This window comes from Capricornis sumatraensis, chromosome 4 (genome assembly GCF_032405125.1).
Source record: "Capricornis sumatraensis isolate serow.1 chromosome 4, serow.2, whole genome shotgun sequence".
NCBI lineage: Eukaryota > Metazoa > Chordata > Mammalia > Artiodactyla > Bovidae > Capricornis > Capricornis sumatraensis.
The window spans coordinates 139004052-139021200 of NC_091072.1; the positions used below are offsets into that span (position 1 = coordinate 139004052).

At 39.1% G+C, this 17149-nt stretch overlaps 1 protein-coding gene across 1 annotated transcript; it reads left to right on the top strand.

The window, feature by feature from the left end:
• The first annotated feature begins 10095 nt into the window (after positions 1 to 10095).
• MGP (matrix Gla protein) lies at positions 10096 to 13662 on the top strand. Its single transcript, XM_068970651.1, has 4 exons — positions 10096 to 10237; positions 11717 to 11749; positions 12600 to 12675; positions 13280 to 13662. The coding sequence occupies exons 1-4, from the start codon at positions 10177 to 10179 to the stop codon at positions 13419 to 13421; spliced, it is 312 nt and encodes a 103-aa protein (XP_068826752.1). The 5' UTR covers positions 10096 to 10176; the 3' UTR covers positions 13422 to 13662.
• The last annotated feature ends 3487 nt before the right edge of the window (positions 13663 to 17149 follow it).

Here is a 17149-nt window from a genome sequence, read left to right on the forward strand (position 1 = left end):
AGAATCCAGTTTTTCTAGAGATGAAGGTTTCCTAGATAATCAGTTAGAGTCTGGTGGATAAATGTGTTTGGGTTGGTGGATGAGTAGGAGACTGATGACTACACTATCAATATTTGGGGAGCGGGTTTATGACACATACAGAGAACTGAAGACCTACAATTTGAAAAAGGAAGAAGGTTATGCACTGAGAAAGAAATAAAACAAGAGTTCAAAAAAAAAATAAAATAAAATAAAAAATAAAAAAGAAATAAAACAAGAGTTCAGGGTTTTGTAAGGCATGAACCACACGTCTCCTTGCATGGCCTTTCTCTGTTCCAAAAAGAAAGAAAACAGAATGCTAAGGGAGTGTTTGAAGGAAGGAGACATAACCCAATTGGGAAGCTTACTTATGTAATACATCATGAAGCAAGTGGTATTTGAGTTTAGGCCTTAAAATGTGCCCAGGGTTGCTATAGACAGAGACAGGAATGCAGAAAAAAAGATGATTCAATGAGCAAAAGATGTGATAGCAAACACTGTGGACCATCTTCGAACAAGTTACTCAGTTTGGCTGAAGGATTGGTCACATGCAGGTGAAAAAGTGAAGGAAAAGAGTGGAACATACAACTAGGAATATAAGGGAGGAAACTAGTATTTAATGAGCAGCTACTGTATTGCAGACACTGGGTATTCTACAAGGATTATCTGATTAAATCATTGTAATTTATGTAACGATTATCATCCCTCACATGCTACAGTGAGGAAATAACTTTTCCAGGGTCACACAGCAAGAGTAAAAATAAGAACTACTTTCATGGAACATTTACTGTATGCCAGCACTGTGCCTTAGTCATCATTACAACTCTATAAGGGGCTTCCCAGGTAGCTCAGTGGTAAAAAAATCTGCCTGCAAATGCAGGAGAGGCAGGAGATAAGAGTTTGAGCCCCAGGTTGGGAAGATCCCATGGAGAAGGAAATGGCAACCCACTCCAGTATTTTTGCCTGGAGAATTCCATAGACAGAGGAGCCTGGTGGGCTACAATCCATGGGATCACAGAAGAATCAGACATGACTGAGCAACTGAGGACACACCTGCACACCCAACTCTATAAGCTATTCTTCATCAGCATCCCCATTCTTTAGATAAAGAAAATGAGAATTAAACAAACAGCAGATCACTCAGTGAGAGAACAGAATTCAAATTCAATCTTGCTAACTCCAAACACATGCTCTTTTCCACTATCTACTAGGTCACCAGACCTAGATAAGAAGGATATTGGCTCAATTCAAACACCAGACAGTTGTTGGAGGTTTGAAAGATGAATAATATCCACTGGCTAGGAACTTCCCTGGTGGTCCAGTGGTTAAGACAGCACGCTTCCATTGCAGAGGGCACAGGTTCAAACCCTGGTATGGGAACTAAGATCCTGCATGCTGCAAAGCACAACCAAATAAAAACAAACAAAGAAAGAAATATATATATATATATATATATATACACACACACACACACACACATATATATATTTCCAGTGGCCAACCTCAAAAACCTCGCAATTTGATGGGAGAGCAAGACAAACAAGAGTTCATGCTGTACTCTCCTCCTTACACATCCTATACCACAGCCCATATCTATTTCACCTGCCCTTCTGTTGCTCTCTCAAAGCAAAATAAAACCAAAATTTACATTATATCTTGTTCTCCTCTCCCTTTTGATCCTATCCTTACTCCAACTCATTTATCTCCTACCAAAAGCAAAAATCCTTTCATTCTCCTGAACAGAATAAAAATATCTTTTAAAATTTCAGAGTGGAAAGAAATGAAATAATCTAGGATTACAACAAAGACAGGAAGCAGGGAGAATGATAAATCGGAAGAATCACAGTCAAGGATGATGACTCCAAGATTCAGACAAACACTGGCTATAGGACTGTTTAAGAGGAAAACAACAAGCAGGCCAAATTAAATTTCCACAGGTCATACCAACCCACACTTCACAACAGTGTTTTCCATCACAGAACTATCAGGGAGCAGTCAGATGTGAAAACAGTCTCTTATTTCACAGCCTGTTCACTTTTTAGCTTGATTAGCAAATACATGCTCTGCATTATGCTCTCTCTACTATTAACCTGGAAATTTTTCCTTCCTGTCCACTTTCAGCTTTTTCTGAATCTCATCCTATTTCCAGGGTTTGCAGTGACTAGATGATGAGACGAAGGAGAGGAATTGCAGAGTTTTAGATCTCTGCCATGAGATTTTTCTCTACTGACCAAACCCTGGCTAAAAAGATTGCCCCCCCTCTTTTTTTTTTTTTTTTTTGGCCCAAGGATTTCGAAGCACATCAAAGTGCAGCTTGAATGAATGAAATTATCTGACAACACTGGGAAATGAGAGGGCTGACTGAGAAGCAGTGATTTGGATGAAGTTTTTGCAAAGCATCTTGCTAGTGGTTTTCAGGCCCAGAGTGGACACCCAAATACCCATCAGCCCTGGAAGAAACACTTGCAAAACAGCACTAAGAACACAGCGTCCCTTCAAACCCTGGATTATATAATTATTTCTCTATCTTGTTTACCTATTCCAAGGATTAAATAATTTAGAAGCACACAATTATAGCAGTCTATTCCAACTCATGTTTAGAAAGAGAATTAAATGTTTTGTTCAAAAGTCACACAGGCATTTTGCAACAGTGTTGGAACTAAACTGAGCCCTTCCAGCTTCCAATTTGGTTCCCACTGGATGAAACCTTACTGATTCAATTGCTCCCACTTTTCACCTTCTCTCCTGTTTTGATCTATTCCTTGACTATTGGGGGAAAACCAAAATATATGTCCAAACCAAACCAAAAATATTGTTTAACACTAAACCAACGGAGTTAAGCCAATCTTTTTTGAAATGACATTGTGTGTGTGTTTGTGTGTACTTGACAGCATTACATCCAATCACTAGTAGAGAAAACTCTGCATGTGTTATCTTATTTAATCCAATCAACAGTCCCGTTAGTCAAGTTTTATATCCCCTAACTGTGTCACTGAGAAATATGAGGCTCAGGAACTTAAATGACTTGTCAAATGTCACACAATAACTTTCCATTGTCTAAGTACCACTTTCTCTTTATCCAGTCATCTGTTGATGGACACTTAGGTCATTTCCAAAAATAACATCCCTCAACCAGTAGGTTTATTTACCTATTACAGGACCTTTCTTCAGAACCCAGTTTAGCTTATATGAAGATTGTTTCTCTGAGGAAGTAGCAAAGATTCAGAAGGAATACCAAGGTGGAGTAAAGCCAAGGGATCATCACTCCTTCCAGGGACTGAACTCGCAGTCTCCTGCATTGGCAGATGGATTCTCTACTACTGAACCACCAGGGAAGCCTACTCGATTTACTACCTAAAGCTAAAATCACCTTAAGAATTAGTTAAATTTCCACTTAAATGAAGTACTTTTGGATTATACTCAAGGTCCACCCAGATATCTACCTCTGATGGAGGGAGTTCAAAGAACATATTTCCATTTCTTCAGGTCAACTTTAAAAGTGGCTATTTTTAACCTCTGTTATTAATAATGATACCATTATTATGCTTACTTAAATTTCTCTTGAATCATTCACTATTGTTTAAAGTTCTTGTTTTATCTTCCCTAAAATTACTTTTTGTAATTTAAAACTGTACTTATAAGTTCTTGTGTGTTGTGATTTGGTGAACAAAGGTATCATCCTTTCCCTTCCCTTCACATTTTTACAAATGTTTAAAACAGTCCTGCTCTGCTTTCATCTTGGGCTTCCCAGGTGTCACAGTGATAAAGAAATCCACCTGCTAACATCAGAGATGCAGGTTCAATCCCTAGTTCGGGAAGATGCCCTGGAGAAGAAAATGGCAACCCATTCCAGTATTCTTGCCTGGAATACTCCATGGGTGGAGGAGCTTTGTGGGCGGCAGTCCATGGTGTCTCCAAGAGTTGAACACAACTGAGCACTGCTTTCATCTTACCTGTATAGACACCATTTCATCCTTCTCATATCACATTTTACCAGCCCCATCTCCAAACCTCCTGTTTCTGCCAGTCACCAATACCTTCTTCAGTTCCTGCAAGTTACTTGGCTCTATTTCTTGCCGTTGTAAATTTCCCGAATATAGGAAGAACTATTTTTATGTTGGTGAGTTGGAATAATGAAAGGAGAACACAGGATGTGGCAAAGGGTGGGATGGGAGGAGAATGGATTAACGGGGCCCCTTCCCTTCCAGCTAAGGTCGTGGTGCCATGAGAAAAGTTCTCCAGACTTTAACTTCATACCTTTCCCATAGGAAGAAGCCAGAGTCTGATGAGGAAGCAGCCAGCCTTCCCCAGTTTCATCTCTAGCCAAGATTCAAGACACAGAACCTGTTCTCTGTTTTGCTTTGAGTTGAAAGAGCATCTTGTAAATTAAGTCCAGATTTCCAACTTTGCTTGGGGTCTAAGTAACTGTAGAAATTGGCTTTTTAGACACTGTGGGGCCTGTATTCTTATACCAAATAGGTTGCTTCCCCAAACCTTTCAGCTTGCTTCAGGAATCACCAAGTCTCATCCCAGCCTATGAACACTCATGTTTGCTGACTGTCATCTGGTTTGGTATAAGTAACTGTAGAAATTGGCTTTGTAGACACCATGGAGCCTATATTCTTATACCAAACCAGATGACTTGGTGATTCCTGAAGCAAGCTGAAAGGTTTGGGGAAGCAACTTTTTGAGTTGGAGCTTGTTTGGACAGGCAATTTAGCATGCCGAGTGCTGGATAGAGAAATGAGGGACTTGGGTTCCAATACCAAATGCATCCCTTTTCTCTGATTTTATGTCATTAAACTATTTGAGATGAAATGGCATTATGAAAATCCGTGATTTCTATTGTCAAAATTTAAAGGACATTGAATAAATTATTATATTAAATACATATATCTTTGTTTAATTTTATCTTTCGCTCTGAAACTGGGAATTCAATGTTCCCTGTAGACACAATCATAGAATTATTTAAGTAGGAATCAGAACATTAGGGAATAATGTGTGATTGTATCAGTGGTTAAAATCATATTCTTTTAAGTCAAACAACCCTGTGTTTGAATCTCATCTTTGCCACCTAATTGCTATATGGCCTTGGTTTAAATATGCAACTGAGTTTCATTTTCTCATATCTAATATGTGAATAATTATGTTTGGTATGTAGGATTATTATGAGAAGTGAAAAACACAATGACTAAAACGTGATTATCACAGTGCTGAGTATATAGCGCAGACTTGATGTATGATATATTACTTTGATAGTTGTATTTTTTATATCTATTACACTTTTTTTTAATGAAGCTTTCAATAGAAAAGAAAAGGGTAGAGGAAATCATCTATATAGTAAGGAGAGAAAAATTACAGCCATTCCTAGCCAGGAGTTCAGTTTATCCAGCTTTCTTCACCTTTCCCCAGAATTTTGTGCCCAAGTTTCCAAGATGCTCCTCCCATACTTGAGTTTGACACAGATTGATTTTCACTTAGTTCAGCTACAAGACAAATTAAGAAAAATACTGAGGAATTTGATTCACAGAAAGCTATGTGGATTCATAAATATGAAATGAAGAATCCATTCAAAGAGCTTCCCTTAAAGGAATAGAACAAAGAGGTCGGCACTGTCTCATAAAATTGGTTAGATGTTTTTCAATTGATTGCCTTTTGGCGTCCTAGAGATTGATTCCTGTTTTTATTTTCAGGGCTGTTGCTTCCTCCTCTTCTCTTCTTTGCCTTTTCCCCTTTACTGGCAAGAGTGAGGTTTTAGTGCTGCCAGTAAAATAATAATATGAACTCATAAAACCAACATTGTGTAAATAAAGCTGAATTTCATGGGACAGAAAAATAAAAAAAAAAAAAAGACTTGATGGGAGCCAGGAAAATTCCTAAAAAAGACAAAATGCCTACCAGTCTGAAATAAAGGTAGCAGTCTCTACCCTAGAGAAAGGGTAAGAAAGAAGAGAAAGAGGAAGATGTAGAATTGGTGGAGAAATACATTCACTTTATTTGTTGTTGTTCAGTTGCTAAGTCAAGTCCGACTCTCTGTGACTCTGTGTATTGTTCCCTGTCCTTCACTATCTCCCAGAGTTTGCTCACATTCATGTCCATTGAGTATGTGATGCTGTCTAACCAACTCATTCTCTGCCACCCCCTTCTCCTTTCGCCTTCAATCTTTCCCAACATCAGGGTCTTTTCCAATGAATCAGCTCTTTGCACTAGGCAACCAAAGTATTGAAGCTTTCGCATCAGTCCTTAATACTGTACCATTATTTTAGTAACAGAAATACTACAGAAAAGCGATAAGTCTTTTGGTGTATGTCCCAGCACAAATTTTTCTGAGAAACTTCTCCCCTAGTAATTCCTGGCCACTCTGCCAACCTTCCCCCGAGTCAAATTCTCTCCTTGAATTCTGAGCTTGTCCTCAGTGTTTTTTACGAGGCTCTGCAAACAAAGGCACTCCTGAGTGTCCATTAAAAAGTCAGTCCAATGAGAAAGCATATCATTTGGTCTTCTCTAGTGCCAATCGGCTATCTAAACAAATGTCCATATAAAAAGAGCCACTGATTAAATTTGTGATCTAAAAACACACTTTATTCATGATAGCAGAGTTCATATCTGCATTTTTTGTCCCTATATTTCCAGCTTAAAGTTGGCACATAGTAAATAAATGCTTGATAAATTTGTGAGATGGATTGATGGATGGATGACTAAAACCTTGAGGCTACTTCTGGTTCTAAAAGGTGTGGCCATCCTTGTCTTCTCCTCTTGAGACAGGTAGAATAGGAGATCTTGTATTTCTGTTGCCTGGATTATACCACACTGCCAATCTCACATGAGAAAATTCCCATATAATCGAAATAAAAACTGGAAATCCTATCACTGCCTCTCTCAGAGCTTGGTTGTTACTTCTGGGAGTGTCCTCAAATATTCTCTTCCCTGAAAAATATTTCTCTTGAGTAGTTAGCGGGAAATAACTAGATAAATGTTTTTCATTGGATTCCAAATGTAAGTTAAAACTTCATGTGGTCTAGTCTTTACAAGACATCCAAATTTAGAGGGATGTTGTGGGGAGGGAGGTGGGAGGGGGGTTCATATTTGGGATCGCATGTATACCTGTGGTGGATTCACATCAATGTATGGCAAAACCAATACAGTATTGTAAGGTAAAATAAAGTAAAAATAAAAATTAAAAAAAAAGACACAGGAAAATGAAGAGACAGTAAGAAAATGTTTGCAAATCATATATGCAATAATATTTGTATAAAAAAATGCAACTAACAGCCAACATTAATTAAAGACAATTTTAATATTTTTTTTGCCAGTTCTCAATCCTTTACAATCTTAAACAATACTATTCGTAACCAAAGCCATTCTGATTTGTCTGTTTTCATGTTTTATTTTCAACAAGTCTCACATCCTACAGCTGTCTCAAAGCTTTTCTCTCTATAATTCAATCTCTTCCTTAAACTCCTCCATGCAACAAACCAAGCCTACAAAGGTCTTCCTCTTTTTTTCTACCTCCATTTTTTTCTGTCTCTCATAAGTCAGTCTTGGCCTTTTCCAATACAAAAGCTCCATTGAGTTAGTCCAAATCCTCCTTATAAGGATACATGACTGGAGTTGACATATACAGAATTGTCTTTGAGACAATTTAGATAGCCAATTGGCACTAGAGAAGACCAAGAGATACAGGAGGAAAGAAATAGAAGGGCTCTGAATTCTCACACATGCATGAATGCTAATCATTTACGAATCCTACATAAATGGAATTGAGCATAGGAGAACTCAGGCATAGATGGAAACAGTGAAAGGAAAGATGAGAGACTTGTGAGAGACAGTTTCCAAAAGGAAGTGTTAGCCTTACAAAAACCAAAACAAGTCTGATGCTACTCTCAGAGGAAAACCTGCAGTCTTTCAGCGTCATCTGTGTACGTTCTATTGAGAATGAACACCTTGGTTCTGGTTAAAACAGCTAATGCTATTGATAGTTGTGCCAGGAAGAGTTAGGATCAACTGCAAACTAATATGTGCTGTAAAATGTAATGTGTTTCCCTAACTTCCTGTTTTCCTGAGAAGAAAATAATAAATCTTTTATTAAAAAAAAAAAAAGGACAATAAAGAGAAATGCGTAAATGTTTAGGAAACCCAGTGGAGGCTGTGTTTAAAATGACTTGTGAAAAAAGGTAAAGCTTAAATTGGGCTTCCCTGGTGGCTCAGAGGTTAAAGTGTCTGCCTGCAATGCGGGAGACCTGGGTTCGATCCCTGGGTGAGGAAGATCCCCTTGGAGAAGGAAATAACAACCCACTCCAGTATTCTTGCCTGGAGAATCCCATGGATGGAGGAGCCTGGTGGGCTATAGCACACAGGATTGCAAAGAGTCAGACACGACTGAGCGACTTCACTTCACTTTAAATTGGAAAGAGAAATGTAAGATTTTTGGATTTAGAGATTGGAAAAATAAATAATTATGAGGTCAGAAAACTGATAGAGTATGGCTGCCTTCTGCATTTGGGAGTAGAGAGGATTGCTAGAATAGACCAGAAAAAGATGGAGCTAGTGTACATCACAAAGCACATGTTTGTAGCTGGAGAAGAGAGAATCTGTAAGTGAAAGTGAAAGTGTTTGTCCCTCAGTCATGTCTGACTTTTTGTGACCCCATGAACAGTAGCCCACCAGGCTCCTCTTTCCTTGGGATTCTCCAGGCACTGGAGCAGGTAGCCATTCCTTCTCCAGGGGATCTTCCTGACCCAGGGATCAAACCCAGGATTCCTGCATTGTAGGCAGATTCTTTACCATCTGAGCTACCAGGGAAGTCCATCCCAATAAGACAAAAACAATGAGGCAAGAGGCTCTGTCTAGCTGTTCATCATTGCTCCTAGAAATTAATCTTCATCGAAAAGTATACCCATCCACCCCATTGCAGCCCCTTTTTCTCTTCCAGCCCAAGTTAGAGGTTCTGCAACTTGCTCTTCCACAATCTGCTGTTCTGTGACACAAGTCTATTTTTCTGTTGAAAAGACTCTTGGGTCCCCAGGCAACAGGAACACATCTGACAGAAAACGTTTTCTGATTGTCCAAGAGGATAAAAAAATAAAAGAGCTTTGTCTACAAGACAACCAGAGACACCAAATTGCAATCGAAGGATTGCAATAAGAAATAAAGAAATAGAGCTTCTGATTCTGATGGAGGTGTGTGTTTGTGAAAATCTGTCTTGGAGGACACAGGACAGCTCAAGAGCAAAGTGAATAATAAGGAGGTTCTTACCTCCTTAGGTACTGTCTTGTTTGTCTCTAGGTCCCCACATCACCTAGCAGGGTACCTTGCATCTCATCTGCCACTCACTAAAAGCGTATTGAATTAGTTCATTATCAAGACAATGCCTTCAGACAATGCGAGGTGAATATCCTTGCTGCACTTTAGATGAGTGATAGCCAGCCTAAGAGGGCATCAGTGTGCAGGTCTGGACTCAAGTCACAAAACTGGATGGGCAAGTTGCTGCTGAGCCAATGGAGGAAACAGAAGCCAGGGGGTCCTTGGCCATCCCCATCCTGTTGAGCACTTGGAAAAACTGCAAAAGCGATATGTCACCAGGCGAACACCCAAGTGGTTAGGATTAACAGTTCAGCCCTACGAGGAAAATAATTCTAAATTAGAACCAGCACAGAAAGTGAAGTCCTTTCTCCCCCAGAACCTCTCATCTATCCATCAGGGGAGTGAAGAGAACACTATGGCTCTGTGTATGGACCAAACCTGAAAGACCCAAAGTCAAGGCCAGAGAGGGCAGACCAGAGAAGGAATTAGAAAGGCAAACACGTGTTTGTGGCGACTCCCTTCTCTGTGGACCTGTGCCCAGGTCTGACCCAAACATAGGGCAGCCACAACTTGTGTACCAGGGCAGTATCCTGCCATACAAGTCAGGTCCAGGAGTGAGGGAAAACTGCCCACCCAGGGTAGATAATATCTGGAAGGAATGAGTATTTGGGAAAAGTCCCAGTGCTCATTCAATGCCAACCAGTCTCCACCTTCTCCGGCCCCCTCCTCCCCACTGGTTCCACCCCTTTCAGCTGCTCTGATTCTTATAAAAACCCCACAGCCTTTCACCAACAGCCTGTAGTTGTCTCTCCCCACTGCTGCTCCAGGAGACGGTGCAAGTGACCCGGAGACACCATGAAGAGCCTGCTCCTCCTCTCCATCCTGGCTGCCTTGGCCGTGGCAGCTCTGTGTTATGGTGAGAACTTTCTCCAGCTCTCTCTCTGTTTTTGTTTTTTTCTTTTCTGCCTCTGACTTCAGTTTTCATGAATTTTTTCCTCTCCCTCCTTCTCTTCTTTCCCTTTTGCTCTTATAATCTTAGAGGACCATGAATTTGACATTTCCCAAGACCTTTAAGCACTGATCTGCTCCATCAAGTCTTTTATTTTTTTTATCTTATTTTTTACCTCTTCAATATCCAGACTCTTGTATGTAACTCAACAAACAAGTTTTTTCTATGGTAAGTTGCTCTATACCTGGAAACTTAGCTATTTCGGCGGGGGGGTGGGGGGGGGATATCAACTCTCCAGCCCCTAAGCTCTCATTTAAACGAATAAGGATGTTTATTTTGACTTTGGTTACAATTGGTTAAGGGTATTGGTTGAATCACTCACCTTTAAGAAAACCAGTTTTCACTCGAAGTGATATGTATGGCTTTCTCTAGGAGCAGGACAATCTCATGAAGTTAACATTTTTTTTTTAGTGAATGAATTTAAAAATAAAGTTTTACATTTAAAGAATCTCAGAGAAAATTCGCTTTCTTAGTTTCTATTGTTAAAAGATCGATTTTGCCTAGTTCTCTTTGTTGTTAAATATATGTGTGTCTGTTCGAAACTAATGAAAAGAAATCTCAGGCAATGTGATTTAGGTCATTCAGTCTTACGGTTCAATTATGTGGATATTCTAGGTTTCCTTGAGCCTCAATTATATTAACAGCTATCTGTAGTTTGCTCCTTAGTCTTGAAATTATTCGCCAGTTTTCTGTATCAGAGTATTTGGTTTTTCACCTTCTTTTTAACTTTTTAAGCACACTCATATGCTTACAACTGTGAGTTTCTTATTGCCAAATTTACCTGCTTTGCCTAGGAGAATGGGAGAAAGACGAAATCTTTTCCTTCAGCATCGTCTCAGTTCTTTCTCTGACCTGGCATCATGCCCAGTGTGAGATGTCAGCTGAAGCCAGTGGTTTCTGTGGCTGTCAGTTTAACACAGGTTCTTAAGAGGCTTTCAGAACCTCTTAGGAACCTGTTGTGGAGAAGCCCGGCCAAGCCATCTGCCCAGCCTGCCTGGAAAGTCTTGTCTGTTTCCTCAATGCTATGTCCCTTCCTTGATTTCAGGTCCCAAATTAAATCAATGAAGGCTCCCTGGAGACTTACATGCAGCCCTTAAATTGTCTTATTTTACTAGCCTAAAGACTTCATAGCTCTTAGAAAATTTTAGCTTAAACCAGGGCCACTGGCTCCTTTAACACCAGAAAACTAAAGAGTAGATATATCCCAGCAAGAACAGAGCTAGAGAAACAGCTCATAAATCCTAAATGCCTGAAATTTGTAATAACCACACTGCCAAATATACTCCTCCCATCTTTTTGACTCTTCCCTTCCCTTCCTTCCCTATATTTAAACTCCTGTGGTCTGTGAAAAGGAACAATAAGATGAATCTTTTTTTTTTATTCCAGAATCTCATGAAAGCCTGGAATCCTATGAAATCAGTAAGTAAATATTTGAATTCCCTATTGGAATCTCAGGTATTGAAGAATCTCCTAATTCTTAAATAGACAAAATGATAATACCTATAACAGAGAGGAAAAAGAGGGTATCTTTTGGAAAAGGAAAGTAAAATTTTAAAGTCAATGACTATAAAAAAATCACCAGATGAGCAATTTTTAAATTTGTAAGATGGCAAGTATGCTTTCGACATACTTAGGAACCATAAAATCTTATTTGGAAATCTTAAGTTGGCACCACAACAACCACACAGATGGAAAATGAGGAGTAGTGACAAATGAGAAAGTACAGGCTTGGAGGCCAAGTCAGCTGGGAGACCACAGACACCAGCATTCTGTTGGACAATATTAAATATCAACTTATAAAGACTGGGTAGAGAAATAAATATCATGCTCATCTTTAATTTGTTTATTATTTTATGATGTTTAAACTGTTCATTTACTGAAAATCTAAAATTATGTTTTAAGACCTCAGGACAAAGAGGATTTCTCCTCACAGGAATGAAAAATACACTCGAGCAGAAATACCAAAATTGAGAAAGGCAAAATGATGACCCAAAGCAAAATAAACAAGCAAGGTCTATTGTAGCCTGCGTGCCAAGTCTCTAGTAACCCACATGTAGGTTATTAATTTCTTGGGATCAGGCAGTTTATGAAATTTGCTTTGTCTCCCCCTTTACTCTTCATAGTTATGAAACTATGAAACTAATTTTCATACTTACATGAAATGCATAAATGAATGAGTGAGCTTTCAAATATATTTGTGTCAGAGAATACTCATGGAAATATTATCAATGACCAATTGCCTAAAACTCCATCTATTTTCTGTTTTAAGATCCCTTCATTAACAGGAGAAACGCTAACACCTTTATATCACCACAACAGAGATGGAGAGCGAAAGCCCAAGAGAGGTAGGCAATGACACGTGATGGGGGAGATCATTATTCCCAGATCTGAATGGAGGGAGAAATGGATTTTTTTTTCAATCATATATGTTATTTCTAAGCATATTCTAAAATCAAAGAATTTAAAAACAATGTACAAAAGCAACTGAATTTCTAGAAGACTATTTTGTGAAAGGCCCAGAAAGGAGAGGGAGGGAGGAAGTAAAGGAGGAAAGACAGAAAATTTCTATTTGTATTGAAAAAGAAAATTCCCCCTCTTTCACCTCTCCTTCTCGTTCTGTAAATATCTCTTCATCTTGGGGGAGATCCCTGGTGGCTCAGATTGTAAAGAATCCACCTGCAGTGACGGAGACCTCGGTTTGATTCCTGAGTCAGGAAGATCCCCTGGAGAAGGGAATGGCTACCCACTCCAGTATTCTTGCTGGGAAATTCCATGGACAGAGGAACCTGGCTGGCTACAGTGCATGGGGTCACAAAGAGGCACACCTGAGCCACTAACACTAACACTATGGGATCTCCCCACGATATTTTCGCATTCCTTTTTTCTTACTTCTCCACTTCCTTTATGCCTCTCAATTTTGGCTTCTTTTTTTTGTTTCTCACTTTCTAGAATCCGAGAACTCAACAAACCTCAATACGAGCTCAACCGGGAAGCTTGTGATGACTTCAAACTTTGCGAACGCTATGCCATGGTGTATGGATACAATGCTGCCTACGACCGTTATTTCCGGCAGCGCCGAGGGGCCAAATGAGACTGGACAAAAGTCTCTTTCTTTCCAGAGCCTGGTGCCTGGTTTTGTATTCCCTTGCAGTAGCGTTACTGAACTATATAGAAACATACGAATCGCTTAATTCTTCCTTAAACGTTCTTGTCTGGCTGCATCCCTCTTTCCTGCCCACAGGTTGAAAAGTAATGAAAATGAAGCGGAGTAAAGGTCAAGGGGGAGTTAGGATGTGTGATTCTTTCATAATAAACTTCTGATTGGATACTTACATTTTGAGTCTGATTTCTCCTGGGAAAATACTGAGATATTTCAATCAAGGCCCACCTAGCCCAGAACAGGAGATTCTGTTAATCGTGTTCTAATGCTGATTCGGTGCACAGGAAAAACTAACCTTAGAAGACACTTGCCCAGCTGTAGTTTGTCTAGACTCTCTCTACCTCAGGATCAGTGAAAGGCTGCTTCTTAATATGTGTTTTCCAGGATTTTCAAACATCATAGATAATTGGCCATATGATTTTCCTGCTCCCAAAATTTAAATGGCTCCTAAATTCTTTCTGTGTGGATTCTAGATTCTGTACCCTGGCTCATCACCCTCATCTCAATATTATCATATCCTAAGAGGCTATAGTTTTGACTCTTATTGGAACCAAGAAAATATGTGTGCTTCCAAAACCACTCAACATTTTTAGAGGATTTGAACCCGGATTTTGGAGCCATACAAAATACTAGAGCTCCTTTCAATCTGATTTCCCAATGAGGAGGCTGCAGAGTCTCCTGCTTGGTAATTAGGGACAAAATTAAGGATTTATCAATCCCCATTCAAACCTTGTTCTTCTCTGCCCTGAGAACTGGTTTGTGTCCATCTCTATATCCATTCCTTCCAATAGGCCCACTGCCTTCATTGCTTTAGCACAGTATCTTTCTAAGCCTTCAAAATCCAGCTTAAGATTCAAGCACTTTATGAAATCTATAATGGTTAAATCCACCCAGCTCCCATCATGCTACTCAAGCCAGCATCCAGCCCCTCAAGATTCATGTAAACTCACTTTGCTGTAGAGCAGTGATCGGCACAACATTGTAAATCAACTATATTTCATGTTGAGAATGCATGTATATAAAGATTCAAGTACAATGATATTGTTCAATTCATGTTTTGATTAAATTTCTTTTTGTGTATATTTGCCTAACATTATGGTAAATTCTTGGACGGCAGGCACTGCAACTGCAATTTCTTTTCTCTCTATAACCTTGGTGCTATGTTCTGGCTGTAAAGGGTAATTCAACGAAAGCAGAAAAATACAGACTGACAGTCATGGGGAGTAATCAGCCAATTCTGAAACTGATTCATCACAATAATGTGTTGTATAATTTCAACTATCATCATATTAATATAGTGATGGGTGTTTTACAATTTTCTAACTTCTTTTGCAAGCTCTAATTCATTAGATCTTAGAACAATGCAGAAAATAAGTATTCTTAGATGGTAAAATTGAAACTCAAAGAGGTAACTTTCTGAAGATAGTGTCATAAATGCATGTTGGTGTGGTCTGGCCTGTTTTTCTTATTCTGGGGTTTATTGAATTTTTGAAATGCATTGGATTTAGAAAATTTTCAGTCATTATTTCTTCAAAAATTTTCACTCCTTCATTCCTCCTTTGGAGATTGCAGTGACACGCACATTAATCACTGGCAGTTTTTCCATAGCTCCATCAAATTATTTTCATTTTTATAAGTTGTTTTTTCTTTATTGTTTCATTTTTATGGTTTCTCTTAATGTATCTCTAAGTTTACCAACTTTATCTCCAGCAATGTATGCTGCTGCTGCTACTGCTAGGTCACTTCAGTTGTGTCCGACTCTGTGTGACCCCATAGATGGCAGCCCACCAGGCTCCCCCATCCCTGGGATTCTCCAGGCAAGAACACTGGAGTGGGTTGCCATTTCCTTCTCCAGCAATGTATAATTTACTGTTAATCCTATTGAATGTATTTTTCATCTCAGTCATTGTAGTTTTCATCTCTAGAAGTTTGGTATAGGTGTTTTAATATTCTCCATGTCTCAACTTTTTTTAACATATTGGATACAGTTATGGCGACTGTTTGTTTCCATGATGGCTCAGTGGTAAAGAATCCATCGGCCAATGCAGGAGATGAGAGTTCAATCCCTGGGTTGGGAAGATCTCCTGGAGAAGGAAATGGCAGCCCACTCCAGTGTTCTTGCCTGGAGAATCCCATGGACAGAGGAGCCTGGTGGGTTACAGTCCATCGGGTCACAAAGAGTCAGACACAACTGAAGCAACTTAGCATGCACACTCTAACTTACAAGTCTTAAAGTTCCAGGAACCAGATCTATGACCATCATTTAGATAATAAAGTGGTGGCCTTAAGAGCCAGACCTCTTAATATATTATACAACACTAAATTCATAGTTTTTGAGCTGGCAAGGAGCTCAGCAATAACCTAATTCAACTCCTTCCTTTTAACTGAGTAATTTGAGAGCTAAGAGACTAAATGACTATTCCAAGGACGGGTAATTCTATCCTCTCAAGAAATTCACCTGTATTGACCTCATAAAAATATAAGCCCTTAAGTCAATTTTTAAAGGGTTATAAACAAATGGTCCACATATTTGTATCAATCTCAGTTGGGTATAGTCACACTTCCCCATCTGATAAAGCTATTTTTTATGTAATTTCCACCTCAGTCAGAATTCCATCTATCTACTTTCTCAGTTCCATTTCTTTTTTGGTATATTCTGGTTTTTCCAGAGCTAAGACAGATAAAGTAACAGCTCACAGATCTTACTATTTCCCTTTCATGATCTTGGTAAGTCCTTTCATGGGAGTAGTAAATCCTGGGAACCAAAGAGTGTTTAAACACAGACAAGATATTCTGCTCCCATCCCATAAAAGCAATTTAGCATTTTGGCATAGCATTTGAGAATTACAGAAAACTACAGAATTGGGTCTCCCAGTTCTACCACTTGGAACTGTGAAATTCTCCGTTAATTCATCTTGCTGTACCTCAGTTTCCTTATGTCAAATAAGATTATTTTAGTTCCCACCTTACAGTTGTAAATATTAAATAAATGAATATATGTAAAATGCCTGAAATACTGCCTTATAGAGTAAGTGCTAATAAGTGTGAAGTATTTCTTCTGTTATTTTTTATTGTACTATTACTATTACTATAAAGCACCATACTCAGGATCTTAAGAAATGACAAGACAATTCCTCTTTGGAGAGTCTCATTTATATCTTGAAGGCAGTCTTATAACAAAAGACTGTTGGTACCACTGGCCAGCTTGTACCCACGCCATTCTTCCTCTCTTCTACCTATGCTGACAAAATATACAGTTTCAGAAGATCAAGACAGGATTTTAGGAAAACATATGATCTTAGCTTTCATGCTCAACTAGGCTTGGGATTCTTATAGCCACACTTTTGTATCATAATAAAAGATCCATAATAGAATGGAATTAAACGTAAATACTTACATAGTAGTAGTATGTTCAAGCACTATTTTCATTCATCAGTTCAGTTCAGTTCAGTCACTCAGCTGTGTCCAACTCTTTGTGACCCCACAGACTGCAGCACACCAGGCCTCCCTGTCCATCACCAACTCCCAAAGTTTACTTAAACTCGTGTCAATTGAGTCAGTGATGCCTTCAATCTTTCCCAGCATCAAATGAGTCAGCTCTTCGCATCAGGTGGCCAAAGTGTTGGAGTTTCAGCTTCAACATCAGTCCTTCCAATGAA

Bases quoted from the DNA above. Each gene is read 5' to 3' on its own strand.
- MGP (XM_068970651.1), top strand. From the start codon at position 10,177: ATGAAGAGCCTGCTCCTCCTCTCCATCCTGGCTGCCTTGGCCGTGGCA. The intron at 11,750-12,599 runs GTAAGTAAATAT...TTCTGTTTTAAG, and splicing joins CCTGGAATCCTATGAAATCA to ATCCCTTCATTAACAGGAGA. The intron at 12,676-13,279 runs GTAGGCAATGAC...CTCACTTTCTAG, and splicing joins AGAGCGAAAGCCCAAGAGAG to AATCCGAGAACTCAACAAAC.